The sequence below is a fragment of the Haplochromis burtoni genome, unplaced genomic scaffold (assembly GCF_018398535.1).
Source record: "Haplochromis burtoni strain Fernald_Lab_line unplaced genomic scaffold, NCSU_Asbu1 Contig_189, whole genome shotgun sequence".
NCBI lineage: Eukaryota > Metazoa > Chordata > Actinopteri > Cichliformes > Cichlidae > Haplochromis > Haplochromis burtoni.
Genome location: NW_024582550.1, coordinates 107298 through 130314, shown reverse-complemented (window position 1 = coordinate 130314; position 23017 = coordinate 107298). Strand labels below are relative to the sequence as shown.

Sequence of the window (23017 nt, the reverse complement as noted above, 5' to 3'; positions counted from 1 at the left end):
ATTTTAGTGTGAAATCATGTATGCCCCATCGCGTAGAAGTCAAAAACAGCTATAAGCTTTTAAAAAAAATTTATTTTAAATCTCAGTTCTTTAGAATTTTTTAAATATTATGTTCATTTCATCACCCCCGTACAAATGCGATGTCACAGTCTTCATTTGCGTGTTTTGCGTGTTGCCTAACCGTGCCTGGTTAAATATACGTCACCTGTATGTAATTGAACTATAAGCAGTGGAACTTTATTCCATTCATGACTAAAACTGATGAGCGTTTGTGCCAGCATAGAGCTGAACCAGAGGAGTCCATCAATAGTCACCGAATTTAAATTTGAATGTCTAAACCTAGCTGTATGCATGTTATCAAAAGGATGGCTGTACAGTTCTTTGTCTCTGGACCATCGGAGCGCCATGTAACATTTGTGTCATTATAGTTATTCTGTGTGACTAATTTCACTTACCTATAGTCAAAAGCATTTAAAAGGTTAAGAGTAAAATCTGGTAATTTAATTCTGGAGCTGTTTCATGGAAATAATGACAATATTGGAATTTTAAATGTTGAAAATTCAAGTGGCTAATGGGATTTTTTATTTTTTTAAATTACTGGCTCCAAAACCTCACAGATTTTGCTCGTATCCACTTATGAAAATTGTTTCAGTTTACTGAAGCCAAATAACAGCAGGAGACCCAAAGAATACAGAAATGTTAGACGTAGTTTTTTAGCTCTTTTGTTTAAAAGAAGGCTCCAGCATCCTGACCCTAATTGTTATTGGCTAACATATTTGGTGAAAAACAAACTCAAAGACTGAACAGTGTCTCCGTGGACCACTCTGATTGTTTGGCTGACAGTGTAGAGGAAAAATGCAGGCTGCTTCGCATTACCTCTGTCAGCCTTTCAATAGACTGCAGCGATAATGAATCGATGTTCCTGCCACTGAACGCTCATCTTCACCTTTTACAATAACAAATCTCTTCCAAGCCTCTCCAAAAGGAGCACCACGTACTTGGACTATCAACACGAGCACTGCTGACTGATAAATTAACCATTTACTGACACTCTGTAAAAATCAGACACTAACAAATTTACGTCTTCGCCAAAAAGAGACACAGTAACTAGCATGAGACTTGTTAGAGTAGATTCATTATCAAAGAGCAGAGAAATGCTCAGTAAACTGAAATTCCCAAAGGTTTTTCAGCTTCCTTCCTTGAAATGACAACACATTAGCTGTTATTGGATGGTGAAAACACCGACCCATCAGCACCCTCTAATTTCACTGGAAAATCCTCCCCTGCAGGGGTAGCAGTGGTTAAATGGTGTCGATTAAGTAATGGAAGTTGATTGATGCAACATGCACATAATAAGTGGCACCTGCAGGTCAGCTCACACAGCAGGTATGAAACATGACAACATTGCTTTCACTAATCTTTGCTGTAGTGATGGAGCCAGTCCTCTTTGGGTCTTTTGTCAACATGAGACTGGTTAGATAACATTCAGCGAAGCTGCCCCTTACTCTCTGATAACCTAGTGGGTAACCCTTCATGCCATTATCACTGGAAAGCAGGGCTCCATAGCAACGAGTGTAATTTTTCAGTATCACCCCATAAGAAGTGCTTTCAAAGCAGCCCATTCCCGATTCAAGTTGACCAATTCTCCAGATCACAGTTTCTTTTCTCACTACTCATGGCCTGGAGTGTGGAGCCACTGGTAATGCATGAACACACTGCAGACCTAATGACGTGAGAACATCCTGTGGCCACGAAGCCAAAAATCCATTCCCCCTGGGAGCTGACACACTCGCATCAACAGGACTGTGCTGCTGAAGACCCCCGAGGAAGACAGTGCAGCCCTATTTATTAATTCATTGTTTGTCAGCCTGAAGCGTGGCCTTCAGCCTGACAAACAATCCACTCTGTCATGTCCATCTGGCCTCTGTCTTTCTGTGCCATTTGTGAGCCAGTCAGCAGGACCGCAGTTACACCTATTAACAGTATTAGGTGAATTTCAGAGTTGTCACTTTCACCAAAAGACTAAAAACTTGAAAGGCATTTGTTCTTTTGATTAATAAAGAGAAAATTATTGAACCTCCCAAGGACAATGATGGCAAACAGAGTTATCATCCTGCTGGACCCCCTTTTGCCTTCAAAAGGAAAATTGCCTGAAGACCTGAACTCTTTCATGGCATGCATTTTCAATTTCTCTTTGCTATTCGGGCTGATTGGGACCTGATGAATGTAGAAACAAAGAATTACCTGATTTTTTCTTTTTTTACTTGAGTTGATTTTTTTTTTTTTACCTGAGTTTTGTTTCTGTGAGAAATGAGATCCACAGATGAGGACATTCAATTTAAATTTCGATAGAACAGTGGCAGTATAATGTCCTCGTAAGTGGTTATCAGGCCCTTGTAGAGCAAAATGAAATATCTTGGTTTAGACAACCCAAAATGTGATGTCCACATATGTGGACACCAGGTCCTAGGAGGTTAAATCTTCCTAGCGTAGATTCAACAAGGTGCTGGAAACTCCGAATTCTCAGGGAAGAATTTTGACAAAGTTGCTGCTGATTTTTTGGCTATACGTCAGTGATGTTCTCCTCTTTCACCAAATCCAAAATCCAAAGTGTGCTGTATCATAACACCACCAGATCCACTGATACAAGCTGGGATGGATTGATGCTTTCATGTTGTTTACTCCAAACTCTGACCCTACCATTCAAATGTTGCAGAAACAAGGCAGCATGATCTTCTGCTACTGTAGCCCATCTGCTTCAAGGTCTGACATCTCCGTTTTGGGCCATTCTCTGTAAACCCTAGAGTGTGGGAAGATTGAGGAAGATCAGCAATTTCTGATATACTGAGACCCACCCATTCAACACTGACAACCATCCTGTTCAAAGTCATTTAAATCCTCCATGACGATGCTTGATTTGAACCCCAGCAGGTGCTCTTGACCATGTCTATATGCCTAAGCGCACTGAATTACTGTCATATGATTGGGTGATTAGATATTTGCTTATTACAAGCAGTGGAACAGGTGTACCTAATGAAGAGGTTGCATAACAGCTGTGCTCCGATGTCGGTTGTATTTAAAAGAAAAATTATGGTGCAGAGAAAAAGTTAGAAGAACACTCTTATCTGTCATTGACTGAGTACAGTAATCCAAGAAAGAGCTGTTCGTGCCACAAGAGAGATCTGCTAGCACGGTATTAAGCTCCACATCATTATACCTAATGAAAAAAAGATCCAATTAATATTATATGTGGGTACAGCTGTAGTGGCCATGATTCCAGAGAGATTCTGGCATAGAGAGAGTCACCAAAAATTAAAGTTTGGTCTACTGACTCATTTTTATTAATATTATTTTTTATTTTTTTTAACTGCAGACTCAAATTCATAACTCATTATGTTTTTTACTGGGTCTTACATAAAATTTTAGCCCACGTGTGTTGTAGATGATTTATATTTAAAAATAATCTGAGTCATCCAGAATGATCCACAATCAGAGGCATTCTGGGACGAAAAAGAAAAAAGGAAATACGTACTCAGAGCAGGGTAAAGGCAGTGCCAGCGGTGTTGTCGTTGGTGGCTACAGAGCGGGCTGACTCACTGCTCTTACTCCTACCTACACCTCGAACTGTTTGCATTTTCTCGATCATCATTGAGAGATGAGAAGCTGGCATTCACACTGGCAGGATCGTATGGGGAACTAACGGATACGGTAAAAGCAGCAGGCCTACAGTGAGGGTGACGGAAGAGCTTGAGGGTAAGACGGCAGCAGGCTTCATTGTCCAGTCCACTGTGCCATGACTCTACTCTACAGTGCAGTGAACTTGGACAATCCATTTTAATTTATAATTTGTTTTCACAGACACACGGATATACACAGAAACCGCCACAAACACATACGGCATACGGTATCCCTGCCAGTCTGCGCACATACTACCTTCTTCTTACATATTCTACTATAATTGTTTTTTTCATTTCAGGTTAGTTTTTCAGGTACGCTGAGGTCTGACACAAATTGATGTGGCTTCACTGAGAAAAGTCAGAAAAGAATTCCCATTCTGCTTCACAATGAGTCTTTATTGAACCTTTGTCATATTTTCTTCACTTTAATGTCAGATTGTGACCCAAAAGAAATCCTGTCTGGCTTGTGGCCTTTCTTATTTTTCTGTCCGTCGATTCATAATAGATCACGTTCAGTTTAGCTGCTCTCACATTTGCTGCCTAACTCCCACATTAATGCTACCATTTTGCTATTAACCTCTACCCACTACCTTAACCTCCTAGGACCTGGCATCCGCATATGTGGACATCACATTTTGGGTTATTTAGACAGAAATACTCAATTTTGCTCTACAAGGGCCTGATATCCACTTACGAGGACATTATACTGCTACTGTTCTATCAAAATTTTAAATGAATACCCTCATATGTGGCTCTCATTTTTCTTAAAAACAAAAATAAGGTAAAAAAAAAAAATTTGGTAATTCTTTGTTTCTACATTCATCGGGCCCCAATATGCCCAAATATCATAGAGAAATTAAAAATGCATGCTGTGGAAGAGTCCGGGTCTTAGAAGGTTAATGGTAACTTAACAGTGAATGTGGGTAACTGCTAATAGTTAAACAGCTGATTTTAACACTTATTACCTATTCAATGCTGTTGAAACAGGAGCTTTACTGACCTCCTGAATTCCTCATAAAGACTTGGACATCAGTCCTTAAGATGCTTCACTCTGCTGAGTTGCTGTTTACATGTTCAGCTACTAGTGAGGGGAGGGGCTGTGTGGCTACCTATCAGCAGCAATGAGGTTGTGTGCCAGCTAGAGGTGAAGATGAAGACAACACTGTTGGTGTCAAACCTCCAAACCTGCAAATATCTAACCTGACAGTAGTTTTCAGTATCAAGTAGCATTCTATATAAAAAGCCTGCCAACTCAAATGTGGAGCCACCCGCTGTGGTGACCCACTTTAAACAAAGAAGCCGCTGAAACGAGCTAGTTGTCGAGTATCATGCTTTGGTTTGAGGCTACGACTCAGTACATATGATGATGTGGTTGTGAAGACCCCCAAAACCAAACAGACACACATGCAAAAAAAGTGCTGTTATGTTTTCAGAATTTTTGTATCGAATGGTGCCATCAAGCATCAAGTGCAGAGCATGCACTTCTACTCAGAAAAGGAAAAATGACCTGTTGGAACAAATTGAATCATTAATGATTATTGCCAGGAGCTGTTGAGAAATGTTCAGTTGATAATGAGAGATGAAAAAGGGAAACGAGAATATAATAATGAGCCAGGCAGGTGTTTACTGTCTGTTTGAAATTATGCAAGTGCAGGAGAAATTTCCCAGTGTTACCCCAAGGCATGTTAAACACTGAATTAATCTCAGTTCAGCTACATTATATCAACACGCCGACCAAATATTGCACTAAGCATGCATGCAGATGGAGGCATACATACTTACCTGTTTGAATTTTGGGCACGGCTGCACTGAACCTCTCAGTGTATTTGCGTTGTTGGTGTTAAACGAATATGAGTTGCTGTACAGTTCAGACTATCCAGTGACTCAATACTTCAGTTCTGATGCTTGAAAATTGTCCATTTGGCAGATATTAGTGCCAAACCAAGGGTACAACCAAGTTAGCACTCCACCCTCTTGTTACTTCTGCTTTCAGAAAACAAGAAGCTCTAAAGTTGAGACTTCAAAAACCTAAGTCCATAACCAGTTGTTGCTACTGCCATCTTTATACAAAGTCTATATTGTCAGCACATGCCATACACATCTTACCCCGGCCTTTTTCTGTCTTGTTACAAAAACAATTGTTTGTTGGTGATTATCTTCTTCTTATTCTCTTGGTGCACTACCAGGGGACAAAAACAAAGCACTTCAGTATAGTGTGAGAAAGCTCTGAGGCGAGACGAGCTGCCGCATTGCTTGTTGACAGCGTCTGGGGAACGGAGCTGAACTGACAGTGGTTTTCATGCCTGTTCAGCTCTGCTGCATCCAATCACCAAAATATTTTATCAACTCTATAATTCAGCTTTTTCTTTCCTATAGGAAATACCGAAAACCGAGGGTCAGCGCGTGTTACATAAACACGCCAATGTTTCCCTACAGTCTTATTAGCAATGGAAATACACTGAGCCGGGGTCTAAACTATCGTGGCACTAAATCTCAACAGAGAAAATGAAATAGTAATGAACAAAAAATGAGTTTTGCAAAACTCGTTTAAAATAAAATGCAATTTACAAGGCTCTCAAGTTTAGTCCTTTTTCATTTCTTCTCCTTGAGTTAAAAGCACATCCTTGAGGCTCTTTTCAAACTCAGTACAGTAAAATCACACAAATAAGGGTGAGGCACAAACACCAGCCATCAATCTCTCGCCTGGCAATCTCTGGGTGCAAAAGTAGGGAGAGGAAGTCAGAACCTTTTCCCAGCCTGGCTGAGCAGGTTTACAGAGTGCACCGTTAACTACATCCTCCCTCCTCCATCATTCCTAAAAAGTGAAAGGTGCAGAACACAAAGTCAAGCTCGAAGAACAGGTAGGCAGCCTGTGCAGGAGACACCCACGCAGTCACAGGGGATTATTTCGTGGGCTGAATAATCCAAAACGCCTCTCATGGCATGATCAAAAGGCTTTATGTTTGAGTTTCTTATATGTTAAGAATCAGATTAAGATGAGCAATCAAGGGAGAAGATTATTCAAAAATTGTATGTTACATATTTTTATGAACTTGTAATAAAGAGCAGAATTTTAAGTTTTCTGAGGATACAGCATCAAAGACCCCAGCAATCACCTCTGAAACCCTCCTACGTTCAAGGAAATGCGTAACAGGTCAGAAACAGCCTGGAACTAAAAAGTCATATGAGCCTTATCTCTGAAATGTTTGCAAGGATACAATTTATGCAGGTTTTTAACAAGTCACTATAGAAAAAAGAAAAAGCTCTTCAACAACACAGACACTGTTGCAGGTCCATTACTGATTCACAGCTCTTATATTTTCTACATGTGAATGAAACATTATCTATAATGACATTACAGGGATGATCAAGGAACTGACCTCTCAGCCCATTGTTCATTCAGTGGGCTAGGTTCAGTTATTGTGCAAATGTACTGTTTATAAGTTTGGGGAAACCTGCAGAAGTCACCTGGATGAAACGTATCTCCCACTGAAAACATCCAAATGAACTGAATCAATCTTTTCGGATGTTAAAGGGAGTTTTTAGGGCATAGAATCTAAAACCCATTTAATATGTTTGCACTGTGTGCTTCAGGGTCTGACAGTCATCACCTGCTCGTGTCAGCAGCATTAAAGGTTTTGGTGGGAAACAACACTGGGGGGGGGAGAAGCCTCCCCCTAACCCCCAGCCCCACCACCCATGACTGCAACAGGCAGCAAAGACTAATGGCCTAACATCATCTCTCAGACAATAACATCTAGCCATCACCGCTCCACTCTGCTCAGCTACATAAACAGGCAGCTGTCAAACTGAGCACTGTTAAGTGTAAAGATTATGACAAGTTACACAGTTTCACTTTAGCTACACAACTCGTCGAGCTTAATCGACTTTCAGAGAGCTTTGGTTTGCGGGTTCTTCTGAACCTTGACAATTAAAACTATCGTCACGCCATTATTTCATCGTGTAATTAGTCAAAGCAACGCTCCAGTGGGTGTTCTGAACTTTTAGGCTTTTCAAATTGACTCTCATCCCCGAAGCGGTGGAAAACAATTCACTTGCTTTTACTTTAGTGACTCGGGAGATTAAAGAAGGTTACCGTTTCAGCGAGGAGGGCCAGGACATTCGGGGTTGCCTCAGTCCGGGACGGAGCTTCTCCAGGGTCCGGTTGCGGCACAGGTAGCGCTCGGTGTCCGAGTTGAAGCGCTGCTTGATGCGTATGTGAGTTCTGGGCTGCCGCCACAGGTGTTTGGGCGGCTTGGCGAGCCCCGCTCCCTCTCTGCTCAGTGTGGTGCACTCCATTTTTTACTTTTACGTGCTCGCTGGATTTTTTTTTTTTTTTTTGCCTGTTTTTGTAAAAAAGCGACTTCTAAGCTACAAACAGTCTCGGAGAACAGCGTAGAGCTCGTCTGCAGGGATTGTGAGGAGGAAGGCACGCGCTTCAGAGAGGCGCGCGCGACGTCATGGTGCGCTGCTGTCCACGAGGCGGAGTGCTGAAACGACTGTGAGCCTCTCAGTCAGTACCAGCTCCCCCCCCGTCTCTCTCTCTCCATCTCTCTGCTTCCTCCTGCTTCCTCCCCCTCCCTCTCTCCCTCTCAGTTTCTCCCTTCTTTTATCTCTCTCTCTCTCTCTCGCCATCCTCACCTCTTACTGTGCTTCTCTCGACCAGCTTCCTCCTGCCATCTCCATCTGTTTCCCTCTCTGTCGCTGTCTTATTTGTCAAACCGCCAATCATCAGCATTACACAACATTGCTTTATCTTTATTGTATTTGCTCTGGTAGAGCAAAACTGCCTGTTCATTATTTGTAATTGATTTTTGAAAAAATCCATCTTTTATCTTTTGTGTCATATAAGAGATATTGAGCAGTCAGACAGATTTTTGACATAATGAAGGTAGAGATATGTTTACTGGTCAGAGCAGCACTGATTTAACATATTTCATCAACCCTGTCTCAGGAAATCACAGTGTACAAGCCCTCAAACTAACAAATAAAGGCAAACCAGTGTGTAACTGAAGATAGGAGTGGTTGCTTGTTGGTATATAGCCATCATAAGGCCTATAGTTTAATGTGCAGTGCAGCTTCCTATAAGGTTGCAGTGAATTTTATATGTCAGACTTTGTACCCTACATCTCATTAGCAGCTGGAAGATTGGGTTGCGTTTTATAAATTTGAATAAATTCAGGTTTATAGGCACAACAGGAAAACAACACGGGGCTGGTTCAAATTACTGATGTCACCAAACCCACTTATTTTTATTATGTAGGAAAAATAGGGGCTGTATCATTAGCTAACGAGCTGTTTATCCAAAAAGGATTTTCAGTCTGAAAAAAGCACGATTACGTTACAAAGATCAGCCGTTTTATTTATTTATTTTTTGGTAATTAATGCCTGGACAGCACACACATGTTTGTAGATGTTCAAACATGAAAATGGTCAGCCTTTATGTCTAAAAGGGAGTCAGGGGAGATACAAGTGCACACCCACACCCACATGCATGACCTTTCAGTGGGAGGTTTCTAACTGTTGTTCCAATTACTAGGCTTCTTTTTTTTTAAACACAGGAGATGCCTTTCATTATCACCAGAAACCACAAAACAACAGTCCACATTTCTATTTTTGTCTCAGTGTCACACAGACAGCCTCTGTCTGCTGCTTACGAGCACTGACCTACCAAGACAATCACCAAAACATGACCATGTGACAGGAAAGTGGTACAGACGAACGAGGCAAATGTCTATTTGCTGAGCTTGACTTACATAATTTGTGTTAATGAAACAGTAACAACAGCTGCTCCAAACCAACACACAAGACTTCATTTCATGAACAAGAAAAACATGATTCCTAAAACTTTTAATTAGAATGAAAAAAACTTAACTAAAGGACTATGCAAAAGTCTGGAGTCACTCCTCATTTCTTTATATTTTGCTGGGAAAGTTATGGTGATTTGCTGAAACGTGCAAAGAGACACATACCGAGTTTGTGCAATTCTAATAAACGCGAAATTCAGTATTCAGTATGTCTGAACTCTCTTTGGCAGCTTTCTTGTCATTTCTTTAAGAAGTCCTCAGGAATAGTTTTCCATGCTGAAGGACATCTTTCAATGTTCACTTCCTTTTGTTTCATTCTCTGTCAACATGATCCCACACTGCTTCAATAATGTTGAGGTCCGAGGTCTGGGCCAGTCCATGACTGTGTGTGTTTTTCTATCCAGGTATGCTTTTACTGCATACACTGGCAGTGTTTTTGGGATCTTTGCCATGCTGAAAAATGACCCGCTGCCAATGACTTGCTTTCCAGATGGTATTGGATGGTGGATCAAAATCTCGCTGTATTTTTCTGTCCTTTAAGATCCCCATCACCACTGACTAAATGCAACACAGACCATGACAGCCTTTCTCTTTGTTTCCCTTCCTTAAAAATGGCCTTTTTTAACTTGTTGGTGCAAAAATGTTATGCCATGCCTGTCGATGTGTTTTTTGTTACCGGCTGGTTGTAACAAGTTCCTAAAGATATAATTTACAGTTTTTCCCAATTTGTCTTTTATGCTTAGACACCAAACATGTTCTTTCCTTGAGTCAGTGTTAAGTGGCTTAACCAAGAAAAAAGCAACTAAACAGGAAAGGACCTAAAAGGAATGAAAAAGACCTTCAGAAAGCCTTGAGAGCTGTTGCCCAAGTGCACTTAAAAATGTAAGAAAGTCAGGCTGCTTGGAAGCAAAATAAAATGAAACTATGGGTGTGTTACAACTTTTGCAGAACAGAGAAAGAAGTTGTCTCAAAATTACTAATCTTATTCTCCATTTCACACAGAGTTCATCATCTGTGTGAATCATCTGTGCATTAAGCTTCATCTGATGAAGCTTAACAGATAAACAAAGCCCCACAGAAAAAGGAAGATCAGCAATTTCCCCTGTTTAACCACATCCACAGTTCACTGAAGGAATTCCTCAGAGGCAAAACAAACAAACATACAAACAAACAGTGTGTGTCACTGACCGGTGCTCATCATGGGTGGCCAGTGCTAGACTGTACAGCTCTTCTAGCCGGGCTAGCGGTAGCATGTGTCCTTGAGATGTTCGCCGGGTATCGAATGAGTGGTCCTGATGGGAGTGTCTCCTCCACAGCGGAGGCAGCAGCAGTGGGCCTGAGAAACGCCGCCGCACCACATGGTTGCCCACTGGTATAGAATCCCGAAAATGCTGCATCCCAAAGGAAAAAGCAAAAACATATTTTTAATGTAATATTATTCTCCAGTCAAGGTGACGTGTGTGGAAACAAGCAGAATACGCACTCATCTGAAAGTTTAATCACTCACAGCCAGTAAAACTAGTGCAGCACAACACAAGAGTCCAGAACGCCTCTTTAAAGGATTAAATCATTTTACTTAAGCCATTTGAAAGCTGCTCATAAATCAGTCACAACATTAAACGCCCATCACGGTGTACTGTGCTGCCAAAACATGGACTGCATTGGCCCTTTGAAAGTGTGCATAAGATGTTAGCAGCAGATCCCTTGAGTCCTATCAGCTGAAAGGTAAAGACTCGATAGAGCTGAGCTGCTTTTCCAGATCATCTAAAGCTCAAGAGAATTTGGTGACTAAGTTGAGACTTTTAACTCTTTGTCACGCTCCTCAATCCATTCCTGACCAAAGTGTCAGAGGGTGCATGCTAAAAAGTGTATGCAGAGGCTACCAAAAATGGTCAAGGATGGGCTTCCAGTGAACTGTTGATGGATGCCTGAGGCGCAGTGATTCACCACTCAGATCTTTGCGTTTCTCAAAGATTAACTACAAGAACTGACTGTGCACTTGGTGGATAACAACTCTGAGACCTTAAAAAGTGTCATCATAATGAGATAATCATTTTACTCACTTTTTATATTGTTTTTAATCCTGTAGCTAACTGGAGCACAGCCACTGGAGGCTGCAGTTGTGATTCTGAGTGAAACCACCGAGAGGACTGGCAAGAAATTGGCCCTGCCTAGAAATACTTTGTAACAAGCTGTAAATAGGCCAAAACCAAAAAGTAGCCTTTCCAAACTCTCATCAGACTTTGCTGTATTTTGTGTTTCATGATGATTTGCAAAGATAAAATCAGCATCCTGGGCTTCAGCTGAAAGCGTTCACAGAGCTACTTGCAAGTCTACATTTTCCTGGTGATGCTTGCTCTTGCTCATGATAAACCTCCCATAGTGCGTTTGAAATGTACATTTTAAAGCCTTCTGTATACCGCTTTCAATTTGCTTCACAAATGCCCACACAGGGTTCCCGCTGAGTAGCCCCACAGTGAACTCTATGAAATTAGGCAAACAAATCACTCAAAGATTCGTTAATAAAAGGACAGAGACGACACTTTAATAGCCTAAATGTTCTGAAGTATCATCTCATCAGTTACAATTACCATATATTTGCAATACGTCACAGTTGATGCATGGACATGTACACAGTTTAGGATGGAAAATAGGATTCATAAGCGTGTACCCGTGACAGACTGAAAGCTGAAATTATTTCACTGTCGCAATTAGAAATAGTTCAATAAATAACTAAAATAAATGTATGTGTATTTTTCCAGGGACACGTGGCATCTGCCCAATCTGCCCCGAGGGTACTGCAGGCACAGCACGAACTCTTTCCAGGTTTCAGACCGAGCATTAATTTGACTTTTTTTCACCATTTAATATCCAATGAGTGGAAAGTGATTAGTCAACAGGCGAGTGGGCAGACAGCAGCTTACTCTGCCTGACAAACAACTACATATGATTGTGAGTCTTCTTTAAACAGTACATAACCAAGTCTCCCCATTAAAAGGTCAAATGAGAATGAGGCACCCTGGGAAATATACATTCTCCAAAAATCCATGTCCATTTCGGTCGCTCTGAGCCTCTGCTGCTGTAATTTGGGCTTCGACTGAGTTCACGAGTGGAGTTCGGTGGGAGCTGATGGATATTGATCTGCCATCCAGCAAGTCTCCTTTCCCTGATCGGTGCTGTCAAGCATCAAACATGACATGACTGTCAGGCCTACTGCCCACCTTGGGCTACAGCGTGCACCTATCATCGCAGACTGCTTCGCCTCCAGTGATCTGGTTTTCTCCACCTCTCTCACCTTTGCCTATTTTCTCCCAAGCAATACAAACAAATAGCTTCAACCTTTGTATCAGACTGATATGAAACCGATGCATCTCATACTCAAAATGTACCCCGCATGGCATTAGCTGACCCTGTTGGAAATGTCATTTACCAGGAGTTCAAATTCATGGCTCCTTTTTCACCTGCACACATTTATGAGATTGCAATAGACAGCGGGCGTGAATGTTAAACAGCTGATTTTGGCAGAATACAGAGATTGTAAAGATGTGGGGGATTCTGAAGCTGCCCAACCATCTGACATGTTGTTCAGATCTTGGCAGCTTAAATGTTCCTGACTGTGGACCTGGTGTTGCATCTAAAGTCTGGTTTGTCTCTTTGTGCCTGCTGGCCTGGCGAGTGCAGACCTGGAATTAAAATCAGTTTGTCATTTGCTGTTTAAAAGAGCTGCTGGCTCTTCTAAAACCACAGTTCAGTGGTCAAAAATGCAAACTTCAAGAACTGCCTCCCTTCCTCTACTGACGCGGGATGTGTGGTAACGGGCGGACGATTGGATTGGGTACCAAAGAAATACCTGTAACGTTTCCTCCTTGTCAGTTACTCTGTTGTTTCCTAACTTTCTTTGAGCAGCTATAGGAAATCTGTTTCGCACAGGCATCAGAAACAAGTCCCACATTTCTGATAGTATTCGCACACTCAGTGTTGTTCAGACTGTGCCCAGCTGTGTAATATAAAGTCTACTGTGGTTTCGTGTTGACATGTTCAAAAAAGGTGGACTGTAACACGGTTATCTAAGGGCCTCTGAGCACACCACAGAGATTTGGAACATCTACACCTGTATGCAATACTTATTTAACTGCTCGTATTAACCTGGTTGACTAAATGGAGACTTTTGATCAACAAAAACAAAATTTCTCTCTGGTCCCTGCACACAACCATTTGCCAGTTTTACACAAATCTAATATTTTTCTTCTAAAGCTGAAATTTTCCCTGACAGCAGTTCTTTTCTGATTTTCCTAAACACGTTTTTTGACATGACACACATGTCCCGCAGCCAATCGGAACCGGGGAGGAAGCATCTGGCTCTGTTATCACCTGGCCGATCTCCTGCCACGCCACACACAGGAAGTGAAAATGAGTTGGTGGCGGTAGGCCTCGTGCATGATAAGATGGGATGGTGGGTTCTCAGCAGGCCTCTGCTGCTAAAGAACCAATGAGCTGATTCCCAATGGCGGCACGCTTTCCCTTTAATCAAGGGTACGAATGAACACTTATGACTCACCCGTTCTCTGGAAGTGCTTGTCTGTTCTCGGCGCGGTGCGGGAGGACACAGCGAGAATCAAAACCCAAAGCACAACTGCATCTGTGCTCAAGTAGGGCTTTAACACAGCTCAGTGTTAAGTACAGATGGATTTGTAGTGAACAGTAGAACTGATAAATCAACAGTCGTGCATTAAAGCCTCCAGTGTAGAAAAAATTATTGGGCCTAAAACTGCAGTTTGAGTTACATACAGATTTGTTTGTAGCTCAAGCTTATTCATCTTTCAGGGAGATCAGCTAGTTCATATACCGGTAGTAGTATTCGTTTACTGGTTTAATAGTTTATGATTTACAAATCTGTGATTGATCAATACCAAGCCTGCCACAATGCAAAACTCCCAATATGAATCTGAAACCAGGCTTCCCTCCAATAATCCACACTGAAATATCTTTTTAACTTTTCAATTAGTTGAAATTTTACAGATATTCAAGGTGCTAAGAGGTTAAATCACCTAACCTTTTACTTGTCTACACTTCAATTTATGACTAAACGCTTGGAAAATAATAATATTAGGCCTCATATAAAATACAACAATATTATATATCTGTGTGTTTGCACCTTTGTCCATGAAGTCCTCCAAGCCCTTCAGGAACTCAGCAACCAAACTTGGCACACAGGTACATATTAGGACCCTGAAGGTTCTCATCTATATCAGATATTATCATGTCATCATGTTGCTTGGCAACCGCCTAGCAACAGGCAAAAATGACGTTTTATTTAGCCTTAATACACATGCAACGCCATCCTATAACATCTTATCCATAAAAAAATTTATGATTCATGCCTAGCAACCGCCTAGCAACAGGCTAAAATAACCTCCTTTTTAGCATATAAACGGTATATGAATATTTTTACCTGCAAAAATTGCATTGCTTTTCTCAGTTTAACTGAATCCAACAGTGGTCAAACAATACTCTACTATTACTATAATACAGTATGTACTAGAATAAGTTTGGTCACTGTGGGCTGTTATAGAAAACTCAAGATTTTCCACTTCTTCTTCACAATAATTGCCTTCAAAGAGCCACTGAAGACTTCCACTGTACAATAAGGCCAAGAAGGGAAATGACTCACCACCAGCTAATTTCTTTTTGAAATGGGGAATTTTTTTTTTTAGCGCTTTAAGATAATTTGTCTCCCTGCCAATAACAATGATGAAAATTGATAGCTAAAACCAGACTGGTTATACAAACAGCTGCAGGTGATGAGTTGAAATCTGTGAACCTCAATGTGACCCACACACCAGTGTGTGAATGTGTGCGTGAATGGGTGGATGACTGGATATGTAAAGCGCTTTGGGGTCCTTAGGGACTAGTAAAGCGCTATATAAATACAGGCCATTTACCATTTACATAGTGCTGGTTGGAGTAACAAGTGTGCTTTAATGCAACTACCACCCAGCTGCAGTCATGGTAATCTGACACACTGAGAGGCAGACTTCTAGATCAATGCAGCAAAGATAAAAAAAAAAAAGAGTTTTCTGGTCATTTGCACTTCAAAAAAAAGAGGAACCACTGGCTGCGCCACTGCATCAGCAAGCATACTGCTGCATTGACATCCTCTCACGCATATGGTTGCTCATGAAGTGGTGTTTCACACATATCACAACACGTTATAAATTTGAATCTACCCAGAACATCGACGTAACATTTTCAGTCTGAGCTGGGACAGCTTGAATTTCTCAGTATTACACTCTGTGCTGTTGTTAAAATGATCCAAGTGGAAAGATCCAAAGAAAGACTGTCTGCAATCTGCTGTGGCTTTTCGAGCAAGTCTTGCTAGTAAATTTATTTCCATTGTGATAGTTTTATTTTATTCTGGGTTTATGCTCTTATAATTTGTTTTATAAACTGAAACTACATCTAGGCCCTTCTGTTTCTCTCTGCCTGTCTAGCTTTTGATTAGGCAAATGACTTGATTAGCCTGTTGCGTAAATGAGGCAATCAGCATCAACCACAGTCAATCAAAAGCGTGCGTGTCACATGACAGCTCCTTGTAATTTGGCTCTGGACCCCTTCCACCAATCACTTTCCCCCAGATAAACACTGGAATGCTGTTCATAATCCATCTCCTGGTGTTCATAACAAACAAGGGTGTCATTCTTCATCAGGAGGACGCTGTGCATCATTTAGGATCTGGCAGGCTTTGTTTATGGCTTACTGAAGGATGTATATTTGCCACAGTATTTGAACAAATTTAGATGCCCAGGTCAAATAAAGTAAAAAAAAGGTTGTGAAGTGTCAGATAATCTCACATTGGGGGGTTTCATACAGCGAGACAGGACCTGATATTCAGAATGTGTATTAGCATGTGTTAAGAGTGCTAATTGTAGCAGGCCAGACACCTTGCTGCTCTGACCACAGACTAACAAGCATCCGATGCTTAACACCACAGGTATCCCACGATTCACTGGGCTCCCATCTGCTCTGCACAGCAAAGCATCTATGCACTGTGCTCTCACAAGTGAAACACAGGTACATAAAGAAACACAGCACACGCACATCACATCCTGTTAATAGCACAATGATGTAATCAGAGATAACAAGACACACTGATCCTTCTTGAACTTATGAAAGCAATCACAGCCAATGCTGTTTCTCAAAATGGGAAAATGAATACTGAATCCAACCATCATAACGGTGAGGGGAGGGGAGCTCAGCAAACCTTCCCGTTGTGTGATCTGTGCATCATTGCACTGGCAATGTTCACCTGTACGCTTAATGCCACCTGGAGGTGCAAAGAGCGCGATTAGCATCGCTCCAGAAATAGAGCCAATCAGATATCTCCCCCTCAGACCCCTCTTTGCCTCTGGAGGTGCGTGTATGTCATGATTAACTCTGCAGGCAGATAGAAAAACAGCATGTTTTCATGAAAGCTGAAATTTTCCAGACGTCACTTCAAAAGTTAACTTACATGAAAGCCAGCGGCTACAGCCAGAGGCTGTAAGGTGGTTACATTTCTGAGATTAGTGTTTTGTAGCTTGTTCGTCTGTAATTCAGTCAACTGTAAACAGGATTCAAACATAGAGCAATTTTACTTTTCTAAGCTTAGTGTTAGAAATATTACAGCAAGCTGCACGCAGGGTTAAATAACACTTACACAGGGAGATGCTGCAGTTTGTTTTACAGTAAGATACCATCTGTTAGCTGAAAGCTCTTTGCATAATGAGGTCAAAATCCTACAATTTTAGCAAAAGAAACCCAGTAATTTACTCTTTCGTAAGGATTTAGTGATAGTTGGGAGGAAAAAGGAGGCCAGTAACAGATGTCCACCTCTACCTGTTGGAGAAAGACTTGTTGTTTTTGTTGCTGAGAGTAGTTTTATTTCATGTGCAGCTCTGCAACAACCTGCAGTGCTTTCCGTAACAGATAACAACTAAGCTCTGATTTTGGTGTCTAAGTGTACCTGTGTGCAGTCCAGGACAGAGCACAGGATTCTGTGCTCAGTTGCTTAATTGCAGCGGTGTTGGTTCAATTCCAAGTTCAAAGTGTACCAAAGTATTCTTGGACAGGATACTGATACTGATGGCAGGAAAGCACAGGGCATAGTGCTGCCCTGCTGGGTGTGTGTGTGTGTATACATGAACACATAGCAAACACCTTAACACTGCTTGTAAAGCTTCAAGTAAAAGGTGCTGTGGCTTTCCTGCGAGCCTGCAGAGGACAACTGCAGAAAGCACATGGTGCATACTGCTGGGATGACCTGAAATCAACTTTACCTGTCTGAGCCGACACGTTAAGTGTTCTGTTCATTTGAAAGCGTCCAACTTTACCAAAAACCCCTAAAAACAAACGTTTTCTAACCTCAGGTCTGAGTTACTAAGTAAACTTCATTATCAGACAGTGAGCACGAGGGTCCGTGCAGGCATCTCTGTGCCTGTTTTTGTGGACACGTGGACACGTCCTTGGACAAATTACATTACAATACACTGACTGCAACAGGATTTACTGCTTAGCTGTCATGTTTCCAGCTTTGTGAACTAACTTCTATTGCTGCAGGTGTCATTTAGACAAAGGTGCAACTAAAGCTTCAAAAAACATACAAAATACCAGTTTTCAACCTTTTTACTCATGTTCTTATTCTTGAGGTGTAAAATTGCTGTGCAATAAAATCCAAACCCAACAGATCGTCTGGATGTTAGGTAGGTGAGTAGGTGGAAATATGAAATGTTTCAGTTTGAACTGCTGTGAAGATTTAGTGAGTGTGAAAGTCGGCTTTCAATAATCTCACAGTATTAACGCAACCTCTCTGTGGAGTTTAATTTTCACTGGTGTAACTTTTAAAGCTTCCTGTGTGGTTGCAATCCAGTTTAAGAGCTTTTGAAGCAAGCTCACACTTTTTACATTAAGATGTTATCAAAAGCCTTTTTGAAGTGTTTCTCTCTACGCTCAAGAGATTTTAAATGTGCATGCGTTTGTTAGTAGCCCCCCTCTTCAGTGTCTTTATTAACTAACTGTGAACAAAGCCCTGAAGCACAGACAAACCATTTTACGTCTGCGGGGCAGTCCAAACCAGTCATCATCTGACAGGAAGGTGCTGTGTCACACATGCGGCACAGTCACAATGAGGTTTGGATATTATACACTTATCGCTAAAGTCAACAAACTTGATAAGGCAAGTAGAAAGGGTGTGTTTGCATTTGTGTGTGTGCACAAAGAAAACGGCCAAATTATTTACCTCAAGCCGAGACATTGATGCTGGTTAAACGTTGCAACAGCCAAACAGTAGCTGGAAGGAAGAAAGAAACAATAGAGAAGAGGTGTTAAAGTGACACTCATCAAACTTGTTATTACATTCAACATAAATCCAAGTTGATCATTAAACTAACTAGTAGCACATTAATAAAAAAAGAGATTTAAAGTATAAAAGCATAAAAAAAATATTATTGAACTTCACACGACTCATTAAGACCACCTGGCATTACCACATACTGATGATCGGTGAGCATGCCAGAGGCATCAAAAGGCCTAATGAGCCTTTCTATCGAGCCAGAAAAGAGCATGATAAAGCACTTTTATTACTTTGATGTGCTGTTTTTTTGTATTATTATTCTTGACTCTCTCTCTCTCTCTCTCTCGCAGAGTGTTCAGCCCATGTGGGTTCCAAGGATGCTGCGAGAATAATAAAACCTAGCACAATAAACAGAAAATATTGCACAAACAACAGCAGGGACAAAATGTGCCGTCTCCCCTTCAAAGGCAAATTAAATTAGCAGATGTGGACATTCCTCAGCGCCTCATATAAACTATGATAAATCAAAAAATTGGCAATGGGCTGGGGTGAAGTTTCTAACTGACTCAAAGTGCTTCTCGATATCTCATATTCAGGAATAAATGTTTAGACTCAACACATAAACTTATGGGTGGAATTCAGGCCGACAAATGTTATTTTATTACTGCCAGTTACGCAGTTAAGAGAACGCACTGTGTATTTACAGATGCTTTTCAATTAAATGACTCTCCTGTACTTCTTAAGCCACTGATTCTTTTCCTTTTTTCATGCACTGTGCAGGAGACGACAAAGAGCTTATGTGTTTTTTACCTGTAAGATTAAATAGTACATCTAGCAAGTGACACGGGCCTAATCAGCTTTGAAACCACATAAACAGACACCATTGCCCTACTCTTGTGTTTTATTGTTGATGTTGAGATAGGGACAGGAGGAAACAGAGCTGCAATCACGTCAGATGGCATATCAGGCAGATGAGCACTTTAAACTTCTCTTAAAACTTGTAATGATCCAAAACTGCTGCTGAATTTACTTTGTGAAAACACCTCCAGCCATGCGCTTTAATTTTCTGAGGACATACACAACCAGCTACATTAACTCAGGCGGCCTTAAAGTAAAGAGGTAATAGAAAATAAATACATGATTTAAAAAAAAAAAGCTAACATTAATTTGGTGTTGGGATTCAGTGTTTTTTGTGTGTGTGTGACTCCCAGCACCTCAAACTGAACTAAACTCTAGTTAATGGCTAAAGTTAAGATACTTTGGCTTTTACTTTTCTACTGTGGTACACACTCACCAGTCACTTTATTAGGTACACTGGTTCATCTGCTTGTTCATGCAAACACCCAATCAACCAATCACAGGCTAAGAACTCAGAAGTTTGAACCAAGCATCAGACTGCTTTGAGGTAATAGGAAGGCAACAGGAACTTAAATAATCACTTGTTGCAACCGAGGCATGGAAACGAGCATCTCTGAATGCTAAAGCAGCAGAAGACCACATCAGCTGACTGAAGGTTGGAAAATGTTGTCTCCTCTGATTAGTCTCGATTTCTGGCGTGATGTACAGATTGCAGGATCGACATTTGGCGTAAACAAAATATAAGCATGGATCCATCCTCCTTGTGTCAAATGTTCAGGTTGATAGGGATCTGTAAAGAGGGAAAGTTTTTGGCACACTTTGGACTTCTTGAGCACTGTTTAAACTTGGCAGCCTACATGGGTATTGTTGCTGTCCATCTCTTTATGACAGTGTAACCATCGTCTAATAGCTGCTTTCAGCTGGATAACACACCGTGTCACAAAGCTCAGACTATCTGAAGCTGGTTTATTGAACGTGATGATAAGTTCACTGTACTGAAATGGCCTCCACAGTCACAAGAACTCATTCCAACAGAGCACCTTTGGGATGCGGTGGAACAGGAGATTCACATCATGGATTTGCAGCTGGCAAATCAGCAGCACAACTCCCTGAAGAACGTATTTGGCACCTTGATGAATCTATGCAGGGGGTCCGTTTTTGACTACTAAGAAGGTTGTGGTCAGTATTGGCCCAGTATAGTGGCTAGTGAGTGTAGGTCAAGTTTCCGAAGCCCCGAGTCTTTACACTCCCCATAACTTAGCACCGCATAAATGGCATTCACTCTCTGGAGCCTCTTTCAAACCTCCAGTTTGTAGTGCAGTCTGGGCGTTAAAGATGAAATCAGAAATCTCCTGATTAAACTCTGCTCCTCCATCACTGTAAAATTATCTCTTCCTGAGCCCATAAGACGGATAAGTGTTCCTCATAATGTGTAAAATTGGTAAAATCATCACCTCAGCAGAGGATCCTGCTGCCTTTTCAAAGTCGCACGCTGCACAAGCCATCTCGTCCTCGAGCAGCATTTGACTGGATTAGACTTCATCGGATTATTACTCTTTGCCGCTCGGCTTTGCCATTACGCCTGTCAGTTACAAGCTGCAGTAGCTCAGGGGGACAAGATGTAGAGAGCTGGACAGGAAAACTGTGCTTCAAGCATCAGTTTGAGTTGTTGTAATTCCTGCTGTTAGTCGGTTTGAGAGAAAGAATATCATGGATTATTAAACTTCCCTCCGGGCCATAATAGAAAATTCAATCTACCGCTCGGCTTCATGTTTGTCCAGACAATATGTGTAGAAACTGTCAGTACCAATGTTTAGTAGCACCTAGCTTCCTAAAAAGTGGGGCTGGCACACGCGGACACCCAGGATCTGATAACAACACTTTTTTCCCCTGATGTCAGAACCAATCAATACCAAAGATTTTGAATATTTCCTTCCTCTGTGTTGCTAACTCTGCCCATCAGTCTAACTTTTGTCCTATTTTCTGCTGACTGTAAGATCCAGAAAGTGCAGGTCTACATATAATTTAAACACTGTGTTTCAGGAACATGGACTGGCTTTCATCAAAGAGCTTCACATGTTTATCTATATATTGTAGTATTGCACCATATATAAATGTACACACACACACACACACACACACACACACACACACATATTACTCTTTTGAGTTGAACTAAGTAAATATGTGTTGCTACCCTATTTGCCCTGAACATTGTCATTTTTTATTTTAAGTGTTATAAAATAAAAATTGACTCATTGCCTTTGCTGAGTATGACAGTAAATTCTGGTTTATCTCTGCAGGTAAATGTGACTAATTTATGATTAAACTGGAGCCACAACTATTGTTTCTTCTGTGCTCTTTGTTTCACTGACACCAGAGTTTTCTCTGTTTCAAGTTTGTACATTTCCGTTTCAGTTTGCCACATAACTGAAAACCTTCCTGTGCTGATTTCATAGAATTATAAAACTGATCAGTGCACATGTGCACTACAATTCTGGCTTAAAGACTATGTATTTGCAAATTTTAGCCTTGCCAAACTTTAAGCATGCATTGCAATTTTTGTTTTCTTGTACTTTTCCAGCCTCTTGCATGCCCACATTTGGGAAGTCAGTCTGAGCTGCTTTTCAGATTGTTTCTGATTATTTCTATGATTTTCCCCCAAACTGACAATCTAACATTGGTACTCACTTCACACTGTAACTGGCCAGGTGTGTGTAGGTGAGAGGCGACAGAGATTGAGCTCAATCTTCTTGCGGCTCATTTTAGGTGACTGTTCCTGCAGCATTTCACATGAACACAGTGCAACATTTTCTTAACAGCGTGTTTAACTGGGGTCACAGTGGGAATAGAGCTTACACTGGCTGATAGGAACACTGGGGCTGATTCACACCCACATACTCACATCACAAGGGAACCTAGCATGCACGTCATTGGACTGCTACAGGTTGCTGGAGAAAGCTCACATGAACAAAGGGAGACTGTGAAGACACTATGGCTCAAACCCAGAACCCAACAACTGCTCCGTAAAGCAACACACTTACTTCACACATTTACTAAACTTCAGTACGAGCTCTTTGCACATTAGAGTCTTGTCACATTTTGCACCCCACCCAACAATTTCTTTTGCATTCTAATATCTGAAGTAGTTAGTACATACTCCTATTGTGTGCATTTATATTAATATTTACATAGAGATGTACAGATTACATATGCACTGAAAATTTAGTATATTCTATATTCTATTTCTGTACCACAGAAATTCCTGATTTGTGTACAAACTTGCCAATAAAAATGATTCTGATTATTTTTATGTTACTTTTAGATTTCTATATCCAAGATGGTCT

General features: G+C 41.1%; 1 protein-coding gene across 3 annotated transcripts in view; it reads right to left on the bottom strand.

Moving 5' to 3' along the window:
* Positions 1 to 23017, bottom strand: part of LOC102294988 (cAMP-specific 3',5'-cyclic phosphodiesterase 4D) — a 100610-nt gene that overhangs the window by 71374 nt on the left and 6219 nt on the right. For 2 of the 3 annotated variants that reach the window (XM_005934906.3, XM_005934908.3), the window contains exon 1: positions 7774 to 10791. In XM_005934906.3, coding sequence (XP_005934968.1) covers positions 7774 to 7976 — 203 coding nt within the window. In that variant the 5' untranslated portion in view covers positions 7977 to 10791. Of the gene's footprint in view, positions 1 to 7773; positions 10876 to 18758; positions 18810 to 23017 lie in introns of those variants that run through there. The other variant, XM_005934905.3, reaches the window with a different exon arrangement.